The 16,872-nt window shown below is 55.2% G+C and overlaps 3 protein-coding genes across 3 annotated transcripts; all 3 read left to right on the top strand.

The window, feature by feature from the left end:
- Positions 1–6,174: 6,174 nt before the first annotated feature.
- LOC118714125 (keratin-associated protein 21-1-like) lies at positions 6,175–6,450 on the top strand. Its single transcript, XM_036429053.1, has one exon. It carries the CDS (start codon positions 6,175–6,177, stop codon positions 6,448–6,450), a length of 276 nt encoding a protein of 91 aa, XP_036284946.1.
- A 4,658-nt stretch (positions 6,451–11,108) lies between these two features.
- LOC118714124 (keratin-associated protein 6-2) lies at positions 11,109–11,435 on the top strand. The gene has a single exon (XM_036429052.1). It carries the CDS (start codon positions 11,109–11,111, stop codon positions 11,433–11,435), a length of 327 nt encoding a protein of 108 aa, XP_036284945.1.
- A 3,418-nt stretch (positions 11,436–14,853) lies between these two features.
- LOC118714123 (keratin-associated protein 21-1-like) lies at positions 14,854–15,334 on the top strand. Its single transcript, XM_036429050.2, has one exon. It carries the CDS (start codon positions 14,876–14,878, stop codon positions 15,215–15,217), a length of 342 nt encoding a protein of 113 aa, XP_036284943.1. The 5' UTR covers positions 14,854–14,875; the 3' UTR covers positions 15,218–15,334.
- Positions 15,335–16,872: the final 1,538 nt, after the last annotated feature.

The following is a 16,872-nucleotide window of genomic DNA, read 5'->3' as shown; positions in this document are numbered from 1 at the left end:
GGGGGCGGTGCAGAGCCGCGCGGTCCACGGAGGAGGCAGATCCAGGCGGATGATGGGGTGGATGCTGGTGGCCGACGGGATGTTACGCGAAGCATGATTCCCGAAGGTGTGTCCTGGGTGTGTGACAGAACAAAGGAAACTCTCTAGTCCACGCCAGGCCCGGGTGGCTCCGGGGTTGAGCGTCCACCTAGGAACCAGGAGGTCACGGTTCGATTCCGGTCAGGGCACAGGCCCGGGCTGTGGGCTCGATCCCCAGAGTGGGGCATGCAGGAGGCAGCTGGTCCATGATTCTCATCATTGATGTTTCTCTTTCTTTCTCTCTGAAATCAATAAAAATATTTTAAAATGTAAGTTAAACGAGTCCAATATATGGTGACAAAGATGATTTCACTTTTGGTGGAGGCACACAATGCTGTGTACAGAGGAAAGAAATGTACACTCGAAACCGATGACTTTATTAACCGCTGTCACCCCAATAACTGTTTGGGGGCAAATGAGCATGGCTTATTCTCATTTAATGATTCTACACTCCTTTACCAGGGATAAGCATGATTTTTGCATACATCTACTTTTTAAAAATAAGCAATCAAGAGGCGGTTTTCTCAAACACACTGAGTTGGAGGTTTTTTGTTTTCTGACCCACATAGTAAGCTGCTTTTACTCTCGTTAACCTCACGGGAAGGTCCGACATCTTCCATCAGCCGATAGCAATCAGCAGCAATAACAGCAGCAATTCCTAAGACTGTGAAAATAAAGACCCTGACCCCGAGCAATGGCTTCCACAGCAGCGACTGGCGATGACGGCCGGGCGGAGACCGCATGGCGAGCAGGATGAGGCCCAGCAGAGACCACACGGCGAGCAGCCCCAGGGGGATGGCCCTGTTATTTATTAACGTGACGAATGTTGTGGCTGCAGGAAAACAAGGCCCCTGACAGGGAAGTGTCTGCCCCAGACCTGGGAACCCGTAAGTTTAATAAAAAATGTGCAGGAGGCCAGAAGGGGGAGCCCTGAAGCACGGCCTCGGGCCAATCACAGAACCCAGAAGGAAGAAGTCAGATACAGTATAGCAGGAGGGTGCCCGGCAGACTCTCTCCCTGCCCAGCAACAAGCCGGCCAATCGCAAGCCCCGCCCGCCCTGCACTCGCCTTCCCTCCAATGGACATTCATGCAGTCACTGCCCACTTTGTTTTTAAAGTCGGCTGCCTGGGGGCTCAGCCCCGAGGACGCCTGGGTGGTGAGCGGCCAGGTGTGGGGGCCGATCCCGCCTGCTGCCCCTGCGCGGAGGGCGTCTCTCAGGACCCACGCGCCACGCCTGGGCGTCTGGAGCTTTGTCTGGATTTGGAATTTTGTTTTACTTTTTCACGCAGTCACCCCCTCCCGGTGAGTCCCCTTGTGTGGTTCCGTGTGTGGGAGCCCCTGAGTCACCGTTGGCTTGCAGGGAGGAGCCCGTGTCCGTGTCTCGGAGCAGCGGGCGGGAGACAGGCCTGGTGGTGAGAGGCTCCAGGGACTCTGAGGGCGTGGGGCCACCGGTCGGGCCAGCCTCCTGTGTGTCCTGGGGAGCGGGGACCCAGGGGCACCTGTGGGTGTGGCAGCCGTCCGGGAAGCTGGGTGAGGCAGGTCCACCTCAGGTGTGGCCTTAAGAGAGAATCCCGCCCAGCCGGCGAGGCTGTGGTGGAGCGCTGACCTGTGAACCAGGAGGTCACGGTTTGGTTCCTGATTGTGTTGTGGGCTTGATCCCCAGTAGGGGGCGAGCAGGAGGCAGCCAATCAAATGATCCTCTCTCATCATGGGTGTCTCTCTCTCTCTCTCCATCTCTCTTCCTCTCTGAAATCAACAAAAATCTATTTAAAAAGAGAGAGAATCCCAAACCCATCAGAGACAAAGGCTACATTCTTCGAAGCTCTGCAGAGATGACTTGAAGATAAAATGACTAGGAAGCAGCTCAAGATGGATTTTACAACCTGGAAACGGAAAACACACAAAGCAGCCCAACCACGAGCACCCGGGGGCTGTGCGGCATCGGGCGTCCGTGTGTGGACGGACCGAGGCTCCCCTCTGGGCGGAGGATGGAGCCCAGAGGACAGCGGCGTCTCTGAGACGGATGCTTCGTCTCGTCATCTCTGGCCACACCTGGGACGTCGGGCCTGGCTGCCCCCGTCTGAGGGGACGGGGACAGGTTGGTTGGAGGAATTGGTGTTCTGGCCGCCTGGGAATGACCGTTAAACACTGCAGGAAACACCCTCACTGCAGCCTCGTCCGGGACGGGAGGGGACAGCGAGGCGGATGGTGAGGCAGGATTGGGGTATTAGGACCTGGGTGGCGGCACTTCCTGTGACGGATGCTGAGAGTCTGAGCCTCCGGGGCCTCTTATTTACAGTTAATTTTATACGATCGTGAAATAAAGTTAATCCCTTTCATAGGCTGACTCAGCATAAAGGATAAACAGCGGCTGGCTTCTCCTTTCCTTCCTTCCGGCAGGAGAGATGAGGCAACCCTGACCGGGCGGGTCAGACCCCGGCCGCCTAAGGCACCCGCTCCTCTTCTCCCTCCCTCCCTCCGGGCCCTCCCTCCCTCCCTCTTCCCTCCCTCCCTCATTGGCTCTCTCCGGCATTCACAACAGGAGTGGGGAGTGTGGGTAAAGGGAGGAGGAAGCTTCCCTGCTGCGGAGTTTGGTGGGAAATAGGAGCGAATGTTGTGGCTGCTGTGACTGTCCACCTTCTCTCTGCAAATGGAACCGGGTGCCCCGGACGCTCAGTCACCCAGGAAAGGGGTTGTTATCTGATGCGGAGGCTGAGCAGAGGGCGGGAACGCTGTGGAGGCAGCGGTGGAGCCGCCTCCTGTCTGTCCGTCTGTCTGTCTGATTGTCTGTCTGCCCCCCTCCTCAGTCACGCTGTCCTGTGAGAGCCGTGGGGGAAGGGGGGAAGGGGTGAGGTCATTGTTTTCCCAGGTGGTTATAGGGGCCGTAAAAGACAGGGTGGAGGTTTACAGGGTGAGAGGCGGGGTCAATCCCAAGAGGGGGTGCTCACTGAGGCTGCGGCTGTGGCTCTGTGGGAGCTGGCTGTCAGAGGGGGGTCCGTCAGGAGGCCTTGGGCCTGTGTGATCACGGCTGGGAGGGCTGTGACCCCAAACCAGACCTGCCGGGAACGCGGGGCTCCCTGCTCCCAGGCGTGTGGAGGTAGCGCCCCACGGGGCGGGCAGGGGGAACGGAGCCTGTGCCAGGAGCTGCGGGCGGAACTCCAGGGGTCTGGCTCCCCTGGCAGCCCCTGAGCCTCCGGTGTGACCGCCGCTCCGGCCTCGGCTTCTCACCCCAAACTCCGGTCCGAAGCGTCGGCACGTGGCCCACAGCCTGCGGGCCGGGCTGGTGGGAGGCACGGCGTGGGGGAGGGGAAGTTGGGGAAACCCGTGAGGGGAGGTGAACATCCCGATGACGGGGATTCTGAGCGTCTTCCCCGCCCACAGGAGGACTCGCTGTTCATGGCCTTTGACTAAAACCTCTTTGTTATGATGTGTAGGGAGCGGTTATAGGGGTAAGCCTCAGACTGACCTGCTGGCAAAGCCGTAAACAAGTTCTAGCTCAGAGGGCACAGCCTTCAGCATAATTAAGCTTGATCTTGTGACGGCTCCCAAGCTCTTTCCTGGGGAGCTAGTGGGCTGGTGGGGGGAGGGGGGGCAGGAAGTGCTGCCAATGCAAGTGAAACTTACAGCAACATTGTAGATTACCTTGTTTGTCCCTGACCATAAAATAAACCATCAGGTTTGCCATCTGGATCTGTTCTGTGGCCTCAGCCAGACACAGAAGATCCACCTAGACCCAGCTTTTTCTCTTTGTCTGTCTTTTCTTCATTCTTCACCAGCCCTCCCTCAGGCTCGCCGAACCCTTGGCTGTCCTGGTGTGGCACAATGATGAGACTTAATCAAGTAGCAAGACATCTTCGCGGTCCTCAAAGTGAAATCTGTTTCTACAGTGCCCCTGCCTTTACTGCTCCTGAAATTTCAGAGAAACCATGCCAATTTCTTATGGGACTGCAGCCTGAGGTTCCCAGATGAGACGCTTTATACCCACCACCGGCTGCCTCTGTACACATGTCCACAGGTGTCACGTGGGCGCTGGGCTCTTAGGAGCAGACTGGCGTACAGACGGGGTCAGTGGGGGCGAGAAGAGGCCGTGTGGAGAGCACATACATGTGCTGGGAGGAACCCCCACGCTGTGAGGTTATCACGTTAAGGTCACCGCAGCCGGCGTCTCGGTGCAGAGAGGATGGGTATTTAACGTGGGCGTCAGGGGAGAATGTGAAACTGTGTGCGAAACGATGAGGGGACGGGAATCACGTGTGTTGAACGCAGTTTCTACACCAGGAACACACAATAGGCGTGAAGCATGTGAGGAACAGGTGTGTAAAATGTTTAGACTGGTGCCTAAGAGAACTCAAGCTCATGTGCATGTATCTTATCCTATCTAATAGAAGGGTAATATCTTATCCTATGTAATAGAAGGTTAATATCTTAACCTATCTAATAGAAGGGTAGTATATAATAAAAGGGTAATATCGTATCCTATCTAATAGAAGGGTAATATTGTGTCCTATCTAATAGAAGGGTAGTATACAAATGACCCTAACAGCAGAACAATAAGAACGACCAGAATGACCATTGGAACTAAGTCTTCAGGATGCTCAGACCATTGACTGGTCACTGTGAGGCACACTGACCACCTCTCAGTCCCTTTTCCCAGTCGCAGGCACCCATCACCCGATGACCCCCCACTGTGGGGGCAGGGCTGGCGAGCGGGCGGGAACAGCCCACCTCTTGGTCCTTCCCCTGGCTGTCAGACACTAATCACCTGATGGCGAATGGGGGGCGGGGTGGGGGGTGAGGCTGGCTGCAGGCAGCTGGGGAAGATGGCCTTGAGCACAGGCCAGGCCCGCAGGCCGCACCCGCACATGGATTTTGTGCACCGGGCTTCTAGCAGGTTATAAGCAGTGACCAGCATTTGAGCTTCATCATCTTTTTGGGGAAGAGGGGATACTGATTGAGCCCAAACCGTGTGCCGGCACTGAGCTTGGAGAGGCTGGTTCAGGGACAAGCAGAGACCGTGTGCTGCCATGACCAGTCTGCACCCAGAGACCAGACAGACGTATGAGGAATGACGCAACCAAGATGGAAGATGTTCTAATCTCGGTGATTGGATTAGAAGCCAGGGGCATGCGGGAGTTTACAACTGAGTCAGTACGTGGTCATGTGATGGCCTCAATCATGGACTTTCATCATGTGTCTGACTCTCTGTCTCTATCTTTGTCTCTATCATCCCTGTCCCTGTCCCTGTCCCTATCCCTATCCCTGTCCCTGTCCCTAATCCTTTCCTTCTCCCTCTCCTCCTTCTCCCTCTCCCTGTCCCTGTCCCTATCTCTATCTCTGTCTCTGTCTCTGTCTCTGTCTTTGTCTCTATCTCTATCTCTATCTCTATCTCTAATTTATCTATCTATCCATCCATCCATCCATCTATCATCTATCTCATCTATGTATCAATCTGTCATCTATTTACCTATCTATATACCTATCTGCCCACCAACCTATCTATCTATCTATCTATCTATCTATCTATCTATCTATCTATCTTTATATCTATCTATCTATCAATCATCTATCATCTATCTATCTATTGTCTATCACTAATTTACAGGCATCTTCTTGCCGATTGCTATGGTTCAGCTGGGGCTGCAAACATAAAATTAGAAAATATTTAGAGAAAATAAAGAAATAAGTTAAGCAGCTTACACACTTTCGGGGAGCGGCAGGAATTTGAACACCCCAAACCAGCAAGTTCTCTTCCCTGCCCCCTGGGCCTCTCTGGCTTCCGTGTGGCACCAAAGCAGCTCGCCTGGGCCGTGCCTACAGGGGCTCTGATCCCGGTCTGTCCTGGGCCTCCCTGAGACAGCCAGCGAGAAGGATGCTCTGTAATAAAACCGTCTCCGAAATAATGAGCTCATCCCACGCAGAGCGGCTTGGCTGTCCGCCGTGACTGGCGCACAGCATGTCACTGTTTGAATGCTTGCTGGCTCAGGAGGAATGGCATGCGTGCTGGCGCCGGACGGTATATAAGGGCTCAGGGCAGGAGGGGGCTCACACCCAGAACCACCTCCCGAAGCACAGCCAAGCTCACTCCTCCTGACAGCATGTGTGGCAGTTACTATGGCAACGCCTGTGGCTACGGCTGTGGCTACGGATCTGGCTACGGCTGTGGCTATGGATCTGGCTACGGCTGTGGCTACGGATCTGGCTATGGCTGTGGCTATGGATCTGGCTACGGCTGTGGTTACGGATCTGGCTACGGCTGTGGCTATGGATCTGGCTATGGCTGTGGCTACGGTTGTGGCTACGGAAGAGGCTATGGCTGTGGCTACGGCTACAGGCCATTGTGCTACAGAAGATGCTACTCCTCTTGCTGGTAGCACCACTCTCCAATCCTCCCGGGCTTCTGAAATGACCCCCGAAGTTAGCCTGACTCAGCACCCACCCTCGAGTTTCCTGCATCCGAGAAATCTCACCCCACCCTCCAACTGCCCTCTTCTGCGTCTGTGCCCATGGCCTGTGGTTACCACCTGGCTGGTTTCCGAATGTCATCCTGGATGCCTTCGTCTCCATTGTCTGTTTGATGGTGTTGATGATACGAACATCCTGCAGTTTTGCAAATCACCATTTTAATAAAAATGTGCTTTTTTTTGGTTCTAAGAAATCTGTGTGGACTGGCTTGTGAGTTCCTCCTTTTTGAAACATTATGGGCGATCTTGAAAATTGGGCTAAAGTGTGTGACTTCACTGTGGGTTCCCCCTGGATGCAATACAAGCATTTTTGTCTTGTACCTGAATCCTAAGAAATGACTTCTCCATTTGTTTCTTATGGCTCAGCTTCTAGGGCACTCACACACCCGAGCACAAATCACCCCATTTCAGAACAATGGACCTGGAAGGGAAAGAAAAAGCAAAATGATACATTCTTAGGAGGAGCTGTGTGAAGTCCCAGAGAGAGAGATGCAGCCAGGGCACCTAAAGGAGAAATGGGAAGCAGACAGCTTCCAGGGTTTCTGAGGAACTAGAAGCAGACAAAGGTGCTAAGCTTGACGAGTAGAGCATTAAAGAAAAGATGCATTAGAAGAAAAACTCTCCATTATATCGTCCACATTTGGTGGGAGTGCAGTTATATTTGTTTGCATCCATGGAGGTGGATGGAATTGATTTGTCACCTAACTGACAAATGCTATACACTACAGACAAAGCAGGAAGATGACAAACTGTCTTCTCAGAGTGTTTATATTAAACTAGAGGCCCGGTGCACGAAATTTGTGCATGAGGGGTGGGGTGGGGTGTGTCCTCAGCCCAGGCTGCACCCTCTCCAATCTGGGATCCCTCTCACAATCCAGGCTGCTGGCTCCCAACTGCTCGCCTGCCAGCCTGATCACCCCCAACCACTCCCCTGCCAGCCTGATTAATGCCTAACTGCCCTCTCCTACAGGCCTGGTCCCCCTCCTCCCAACTACCTTCCTCCACAGGCCCGGTCACCCCCAACTTCCCTCTTCTGCTTGCCTGGTCACCCCTAATGCCCTCCCTTGCTGACTTGATCTCCCTTAACTGCCTTCCCTTGCAGACCTGGTCCCTCCCAACTGCTCTCCCTTGCAGGCCATCTTGTGGCGGCCATCTTGTGTCCACATGGGGTCAGCCATCCTGTATGTTGGAATGATGGTCAATTTGCATATTACTTTTTTATTGGGTAGGATTAGGTAAAGGCAGAAGAGCAGCCATAATGGTAACTAAGAACGGAGACAGCCTATTCTTGCTCTGGAGGGAATCCTCCAGGTGAATAGGAAGGAGGGGAAGGCTGGGTGTAGGGATGTCCCTCAGGGGGCACTGGGAGTTGGACGATGAGCTGATGCCCATTGTAAAGAACAACCAGAAGGGACAGCAGCGCGTGTGAGAGGGGAAGAAGCAGGTGGTGCCCGGTTCTTGCTTTTGTGGGAGAGCCTGGTGGCTGCTCCGTGGGCAGCTGGAGGGATGGGACTAGCGCGTCTGGGTGGCTTCAGGATGGGACGGCCCATTGCTTTGTTGTTGTTGTTGTTTTTTTTTAATTAAAAAAATTTTAAAACATATTTTCATTGGTTTCAAAGAGGAAGGGAGAGGGAGAGAGAGAGAAACATCAGTGATTAGAGAGAATCATTCATCAGCTGCCTCCTGCACGCCCCCCACTGGGGACTGAGTCAGCCCTGGGGAGGCCCCCCAGGCTGCAGGTGTCCAGGGGGGAAGACACAGGACTTCCTCCAGGGCAGGCAGTTCCCCAGCAGCACCTCCGAGGGTCAGACCGGAGGCTGAGCGCGCTCTAGGGACCGATCGCGGGAAGGGACTGCTGACAGTGACCGCTCTTTGGAAAGTTAGCTGATGGTTTGGTATTTCTTGTCGTGGAAGGCAGCCTACAAAAAGCAAGGATGATTGTGAGGGCACGGGTAAGGTGATTTATAATCCAGGAAGGAGCCTTCACAATCTACCATTTCACAAGGTTTAGGAATCTGAAGTGTGCGTCTCTCTCAGTCAGAGAATTTCTATACTTTCAGCAGAGCGAACGCCCAGTGCTGCTAACGTATGAGGAGCGGGGGCAATACAAGCAGAAAAAGTGTGCACGTGTGTATGTGTATGTGTGCATGAATGTCTCTGCAGGCACGTGTGTCTGTGTGTGCACGCATGCATGTGCATATGTGTGTGTGTCTGTGTGTGTGGGTGTGTCTCTCTGTGAGCACATGTCCGTGTGTGCACAGGTGTCTCTGTGTGTGCACGTGTGCCTCTCTGTGTGTGTATGTGTGGTTCTGGAGGAGGCTGAGGAAAGGAAGACGGGCATTGCCATGTACAGAAGCACACTGGAGGAGCGGAAGATGTTGATCGGTGGAGAGAGCTATACCTGCTACTGCCCCACGGCCAGAGGACCACAGCCCACTCCACGTTGGTGTCCAGGTCCTCCTGTAAATAGACACAGGCAGGCACCCATGTTCCGTGTTCTGAGCATCTATCATACGTATGCCCCACAGCTGCCAACTCTGACACAGGCTGGGACACCAGCTGACGTGGCATCATGCTTGTCCATCTATTTTGGGCGACAAATTAGTGGGTTTTATTGGAGTCGCTTATTTCCTGATGCTTCGGTCCTGCTTCTCACGTTTTTGTGGGATTAATTGCTAGAACAGTTTGCAACGGCTTTGGCAGACGGTGTGAGGATGTAGGTGGGAAAGCTTCTTTGCGGGGTTGTGCTGAGAGCAGGCCCTGGCTGCGTGAGTGAGGGGAGGAGATGCGGGACCAAGAGTTGTGTGTCTGCCTGTAGCCAGTGGGGAACGGCAGGGCCAGCTGGGGGGATGGAGACTCGCTCCCGAGGGTGTTTCTGGAGCACAGAGCTCAGCTCAGGTCTGGGCACCCATGTCTCACTCCATGGTCCACCCCAGGAACGGCGCCTGCAGGTCAGGGCCTTGCGCGTAGGTCCTGTGAGACATGGGTGCCTACCCCCGAGCTGAGCTCTGTGCTCTAGGAACACCCTCGGGAGCGAGTCTCTGTCTGTCTCCCCCGGGCTGGCCCTGCCTTTCTCCGCTTGCTACAGGCAGACACTCACACTCCTGGTCTCGCATCTCCTCCCCTCACTCACGCAGCCAGGGCCTACGTCAGAGTAGGAGTTGAGTTAATTCAACTCTGACCCCAGCCCTACGTGTTCTTGGGCGAGACTGGACCATCCTTGGCCACGGTCTTCTCACTGTAATGTGTGTGCATGTGAGGAACTCAGATTGTTTCTCATTGTTTATGAAAGAACCAGATGAAGTGCCCTGGCTGGTGTGGCTCAGTAGATAGAGGGTCAGCCTGCGGACTGAAGGGTCCCGGGTTTGATTCTGGTCAAGGGCATGTTACCTTGGCTTCGGGCACAACCCCAGTAGGGGGTGTGTAGGAGGCGGCTGATCGATGTTTCTCTCTTTCCCTCTCCCATCCTCTCTGTAAAAAAATCAATAAAAATGAGAAAAAAAGAATCCGATGAAGTAATAAGTAGGAGTGTGCCTCCAAAGCTCTAGAGGGAGATAATCATAATAATACTTTTTCTTATATTATGTCCTCTTCAAGAAAATAGCCGCTTTACAGGTGGAAACACAGCTGGCGAGTGCCTCGTTCTGTGGACTCACAGGAAACAGACGGGCATTGGCGTGGCTCACGCTGACCGAGGGGCTTGGGGCTGAGACCACGGCGGTTGGACCTGGGCTGTGCGAGGACAGGGCTGTTACACACAGCTCCCGCTGTGCATCTCAAGGATGCTTCCTTTAAAAAAATATTTATTGATCTCAGAGAGGAAGGGAGAGGGAGATAGGAACATCAGTGATGAGAGAGAATCATGGATCAGCTGCCTCCTGCACACTCCCTAATGGGGATCGAGCCTGCAACCTGGGCCTGTGCCCTGACTGGCATTGAATCATGACCTCCTGGTTCCTAGGTCGATGCTCAACCATGGAGCCACTGAGCCCCGAGGGCGAGGGATGCATCTTCTGAGAAGCTCCTGAGATGGGGTGCTGCTCCCGGACAAGACCGAGGGGCTTCCCTGAGGGTGCATTGCACACGCCGGATCACCTGAGGGTGCCTGCTCTGGGCCCGGCCGAGGGCCCTCACTCCAGCCCAGGCACTCGCCCGTGGTGCCGAGGGCTGAGGCCGGCGTGTCGCCCTGTGGCCACTCATGTCCCTGGGCGCACAGGGGCCTCCTGGCCTGGAGGGAAAGCCTGCACCAGCGTGGTGACATTCCACAGGCGTGTTCAGTCACGTGCCCCTCAGGCAGGTGAGCTGTCCCTGTGCACTGTGTGGATTGTGTCTGTTTTGTTACAATTCTTGTGACCGGCTGGGCCCAGCCTGGGCATCACACCTGGAGAATGTGTCCTGAGGCTGAGCAGCTCGTTAACCATGAAGATTGCTGTGTGACAGGCCACGCGGGAGTCGTGTGGGGCGCCCCGCCTGCCCGTCCTGGGGTATAAAGGTCTCAGGGCGGGAGGGGGCCTCCACACTCCACCCCCAGCCGCTCCTCCTCCAAAGACCGATCCCCTTGAGGCACCATGTGCTGTAACTACTACGGCAGCTCCTGCAGCCGCTGCGGCTACGGCTGTGGCTACGGCTCTGGCTATGGCTATGGTTCTGGCTACGGCTCTGGCTACAGCTCTGGCTATGGCTGTGGCTATGGCTCTGGCTATGGCTGTGGCTATGGCTCTGGCTATGGCTGTGGCTATGGCTCTGGCTATGGCTGTGGCTATGGCTGTGGCTATGGCTGTGGCTATGGCTCTGGCTCTGGCTACGGCTCTGGCTATGGCTGTGGCTACGGCTGTGGCTGCGGCTGCTGTGGATACCGCCCATTTGTCTACAGAAGGTGCTATTCTTGCTGCTAGGATGGAGCTGCCACTTGCCTTTTCCTCGGAAGCGATCCTCCTCGGCCTCCCTGTTGGTGTCTCACTTCCCACCGAGCAGAGCGGGTCCGAGGTGGCAGGACACGGGCCCCCCGAAGGGCCGGGTGCTGCCCGGGCCCCTGTCACTCCATGACGCTCCCGGAGGGGGAGGCCTGGTTCTGCTCGGAGGCCACGTGCCGGCCCACGCCGCCCACCCTGTGCTTCCACGTGGTGGCGCTTCCCCAATAAACATGTCGTTGGTCCTCGCGGCTGTGTCTTTATCTTCTGTCTCCGTGAGGTCCTCAGAGACGGCAGCCGAGGCTCCGCCGCCACCCCTGTGTCTTCCAGCCCCGTGGGGGTGCCGGGCACACGGAACCTCACGCATGTGGGTTCATCTCTGAAACGGTGGCCGCTTCTTCGCTGCGTGTTGTGTTGTTACTTCATTTTCCTCGGGCTTGTTCTTGTGCATGCGTGTCCCATGACCTGGGTCTGCCCATTCTCTCCATGTTACTCAGCACACCCAACAATGCATGTATGCACCACACACACACACACACGCGCACACACACACACACACACACACACACACACACACACACGTGTGCCTCAGTCAGCAGCTAGGATGTCACTCCTCAGTCAGGAAGGCTCGCTGCGCACACGCCATCCACCCTGCTGGCTGCAGAGGGTGCCGTGTGCTGGGTCTTCGCACTGCTCGTGGCATTGTGGCCGTGGGCACCGACGAGGCTTCTGCTCAGAGCGGCTGTGGCCGTCGGTGTGCTGACATAGGCCTCCGTGCTCCCGTGGCCTTGTCTGTCCGGGGACCCTGGCTCTCGGGTTTGTGTGATGGAGGCAGTCACAGAAGAGACCACAGGGAGGCGGACTGAGCGTGAGCAGAGGGAAAGGGCGGGGACATTTCGGAACAAGGACAGCTTCCAGGTTAAAGATGCCCGAGAGGCAGGAGCTGGTCCCCGTGGGAGAGAGAGGCCTCTGAGCGGGAGGAGGAGGAGGAGGAGGAGGAGGAGGAGGAGGAGGAGGTTGAGGAGGAGGAGGAGGAGGAGGAGGAGGAGGAGGTTGAGGAGGAGGAGGAGGAAGAGGAGGAGGAGGAGGAGGAGGAGGAGGAAGAGGAGGAGGAGGAGGAGGAGGAGGAGGAGGAGGAGGAGGAGGAGACACATTGGAAACGCCCCGTGTGGAGCCTCATCGCAGTCACTCACTGCCTGCCCTGGGAGACGCCATCATTCCTGCCCCTAAGAAGTGAGTTCTCAGGTGAGGGCATGAGAGTCCCAGATGACCCCAGGACACAGGGTCCCTCCCCCGAGCCCCTCCCCCTGATCCCTCCCCATCACGGGGGGTGGGGAGAGAGGAGCAGCCTGTCACCTGCTTCCAACCCTGGCAAAGGTGACGGGCTGCTGCTTCTGAGAGATGTATGTTTAGGGCTTATAGGCAAAGCACAAGATGGACCATTGGAATTTCAGATATGAAAATACAAATATGTCTATTTTTAATATTTTTATTTCAGAGAGGAAGGGAGAGGGAGAGAGAGAGAGAAACATCCATGAGGAGAGAGTCATGGGCCGGCTGCCTCCTGTATGGCCCCACTGGGGATGGAGCCACAGCCCAGGCCTGTGCCCTGACCAGAATCCAACCTGGAACCCTTTAGTCGACAGGGTGATGCTCTGTGTCCACGGAGCAAAACCGGCCAGGGCCAAAAATATACTTTTGGGTATAAATATGTTTCATGCACTATTAGGGTCATACGTACTAAAACCTGGCAGCTCTGCTCGATGTACGAGCTGAAGGCAGTGTCCCCACGTCCTGGCCGAGCCCCTGGTTGTGATATTGTGAGATTCTGAGCCCAGATGCCTGTCAGGCTGAGCCCAGACCCCAGATCCTGTGAGCTGACACGTGGGTGCTGCTCCTGTGCGGTCACTGCCACAGGCTCCTTGCTGTCCTCTTCCTGACCTGTCGGTGGTGCGGGGTGGGGGGCGTGTGGAGGAGGAGAGTCAGGGGGCCGTGGACGCCCTGGGCATTGGGTCTGCGCATCCAGAGGTCGGGGTCCGGTCCCGGGGACGGATGTCAGAGACAACCCCCCGTAGGGACAGGGAGGGGAGCGGCTGCCTGAGGGGTTAGGCTCCCGAACGAGGTGCCGAAGTGAGTTCATCCAGGACCAGAGTGTCCGGGGAAAAGGAGAGACCCTGAAGTAACTGTGACAAAGTGATTTCCCGCGAAAGGCCTCCGGCAGCGGCAGAGACCTCCGGGCCCGGCGAGGGAGCGGCCCCGGCATTAGAAAGCGAGACTTCCTGTCCCAGACGAAGGTGACGGAACCCGGATCGGTGCCAGGTGAGCTGCGGGCTCTCGGGGAGTTTTCCCTCCTCATGGTGCCCCCGTTTCCACAGTGTGGGAAGACCCTGCTGAGTTTACAATTTCTCTGTGACCCAATAGATTAAAATCCCCAAGACTTCTTATTGATCGAACATTCAACATCACAATCCTATCTAATAAAAGAGAAACATGCAAATGAACCATCACTCTGCTTCGTGCACAGCCAATCAGAGTGAGCATGCAAATCAACCCACAAAGATGGAGGCAAATTTGCATATGCAGGCAAGAAGTGGCTGGGAGGGGCAGGATGCCTACTCTGAGGGGAACAGGGGTGGTGGGGTGGCGGAGGGAGCTACAGGAGCTGTGCTCCAGACAGAAGTGAGGAGGTGCTGGCTCCCGGGCGGCTGGGAGGGAAGCCAGGGGAAGGAGGGCCTATTCCTGCACAAATGTTGTCCACTGGGCCTCTAGTAAAGGATAATTGTGTGTGTGTGTGTGTGTGTGTGTGTGTGTGTGTGTCTGTTATTTTGGTTTGAAGGAAATGACCACCTTGAACTGATAAAACCTTACTGAGGAGCGGCCCTCGGGGTGAGAATATACCCTCAATAAGATGGTGCCGCGGATGGGACGATAGGCGCTCTGTGCTATGGCATGTGGAGCAGTGTCTGTGGAGGGCCGCGCTGTGCCCATGAGACACGTCCCTTGTGACGTCATCAGTGCGTCCTAAGCTGATCAGGGGGTTCCCGGCATACACTCCCGGCCCGCCCAGAGCCGTGCTATGTAAAAGGCGTCTCTCATCACGTGTTCAGGGAACTGGGCAATGGATGGAAACTCACCTTCTAGATGTGTCATCGGCGCAAGACGAGGCCCAGGCAACACGGAACAAACACGGGTCCCGGTAAAAGTGAGAGACTCTGCACTAATGGACCACTTATCACCGAGTCCTCTCATGATCACTGACAGGAGTGACCTGCACAAGCCGGGATCAGTGAGCATTTCCTGGTGAGTCACACACGTGAAGGCATTCCGGGCCTTTCCTAGCGAATATAAAGCTCCCAGGGGGGGAGAAGACACTCACATCCAGCAACGTCCCTCTTCGCCTCCACCGAACCCTCACCTCTGCCAGCATGTGCTGCAACTGCTACGGCAGCTCCTACGGGGGCTGTGGCTATGGCTCTGGCTACGGCTGTGGCTATGGCTGTGGCTATGGATCCAGATATGGCTGTGGCTATGGCTCTGGCTATGGCTCTGGCTACGGCTCTGGCTGTGGCTACGGCTGTGGCTATGGATCCAGATACGGCTGTGGCTACGGCTCTGGCTATGGCTCTGGCTGTGGCTCTGGCTGTGGATATGGATCCAGATATGGCTGTGGCTATGGATCCAGATACGGCTGTGGCTATGGCTGTGGCTATGGCTCTGGCTACGGCTCTGGCTGCTGCTACCGACGATGCTACTCCTCTTGCTGCTAGAACATCCCCTACAACACTCTGCGCCTCTAACAAAATATGGAAAATTAACGCTTTCCTCCAAGGGATGCCTGTTTGTCATCTCTACACCCCGGTGAGGACTGGATGCCTCCTGCTTTTACACCCGATTCCTGTTTGTTATTGAGGCAGTGTGAATGCGCCCATTGTGTGACCTGAAGATGGGAGATTTGATTGTGATTGTGCTCAAAATGTCAATTTGTGGTTTTTCTGTTCTCTTGTTTCTATTCAAGGTATTGTCCACAGGAATTAAAACTCTGTAGTTTGAAAAAAAATCACAGTTTCAATAAACAAATGGCATTTGTTCCTGCACATGTTTGTGTCTCTGTGGCTGGAGTCCTTGCTGAGGTTAGGGTTGTATCCTAACAATCCACGTTAGGCAGCCGCCATTTAGCTCCTTCTCGGGTCTGTTTATTCCTCCATCCACCAAATGAGTCCCTTCTCTCACCCCTGCCGCACGGCGGTTTACTTCAGGGCCCTAATCAATCTTGGTATTAAGTGATGTGAGTATGCTAATGCTCCTTTTCAAAGCATTTTGGCTTTCTTAGTTATCTTTGGTATCTATATAAACATTAAAATGAGCTTGTCAATATCCCTAAATATATCGTGCTGAGTTTTCAATTGGTACTGAGTTGAATATAGACCAATTTGGGTAGAATACAATATTGAGTTTTCCACCCCACATATAGTTATGTCTTCTTTGATTTCTGTGATGTGCTTTAATGCAATGTTGAATAGGAATGATTATTTTTGTATTCAAAGTGGGCATATTCTAGTGGGGGAGTAAGACAAAAGTTCTTGGGAGTGTGTACACCCGTGTCGAAGTGCTAACTCCTGGCCCCACGCTGGGAAACACGCTTTAGGGGAGATTAGGGTGAGAACCTCCCGGAAACATTAGGAAAGGAGAAAAACAAGATGCCGCGAGGAGGGAGATGGTAATGGGGCAGAGAGGATTCACAGCAGAACCCGGGTTTCATGGGTGATGGCTCAGACGTTGACAGGGCAGAGTGGTAAACACAGTCACGGTCCCAACCTACCGCGGTGAGGCGCTGTGTCATGGACTCTTCCCGCAGTTACAGGCGGTACAGTGGTGGTTGCACACGCGTGTGCTTAGCGATCACACTAACGTTGTTCGAGGCTGAGGCAGGTCCAGGGAGCAGCAGTAGCCTGGCTTCCCAGCGAGGTCACCGGCCGGGATCAGCTCACCTGGACAAACACTTGTAAAGGAGGGAGAGAAGCTCGAGAGGGAGCATCCGCTGCCGGGAGGGACATCAGGTCCTGGGAGAGGGTGGACACGCAGACTTTAGCTGCACCCCGGGCACCTCACCTGACCCCCTCATACCATGGGCGGCAGCTACTTCGGGGACTCCTGCGGGGCCGAGGCTGTGGCTGTGGATATGGCTCTGGCTGTGGCTTTGGCTGTGGATACGGGTCCTGCTATGGCTGCGGCTATGGCTGGGCCACTAGCCACTTGTCTACAGGGCCTCCTGCCGCTAACCCCCTCCCCCACTACAGACCATGCCGGGCCTTTGGAGCGATGCCTCCGAGTCCAGGGGGACCTCCCTGTCGGTGACTCTCACCCCAAAGGGAAGAGCTGCTATTGGCCGTGAAACCTGATGCAGACGCTGCCAGCCTCAGTG

Source organism: Pipistrellus kuhlii, unplaced genomic scaffold (genome assembly GCF_014108245.1).
Source record: "Pipistrellus kuhlii isolate mPipKuh1 unplaced genomic scaffold, mPipKuh1.p scaffold_m20_p_99, whole genome shotgun sequence".
Classification (NCBI taxonomy): domain Eukaryota; kingdom Metazoa; phylum Chordata; class Mammalia; order Chiroptera; family Vespertilionidae; genus Pipistrellus; species Pipistrellus kuhlii.
This window is presented reverse-complemented; position numbering and strand designations above follow the sequence as displayed.

What these genes read in the sequence shown, in the direction of transcription:
- LOC118714125 (XM_036429053.1), top strand. Translation starts at nt 6,175, where the DNA reads ATGTGTGGCAGTTACTATGGCAACGCCTGTGGCTACGGCTGTGGCTAC.
- LOC118714124 (XM_036429052.1), top strand. Translation starts at nt 11,109, where the DNA reads ATGTGCTGTAACTACTACGGCAGCTCCTGCAGCCGCTGCGGCTACGGC.
- LOC118714123 (XM_036429050.2), top strand. Translation starts at nt 14,876, where the DNA reads ATGTGCTGCAACTGCTACGGCAGCTCCTACGGGGGCTGTGGCTATGGC.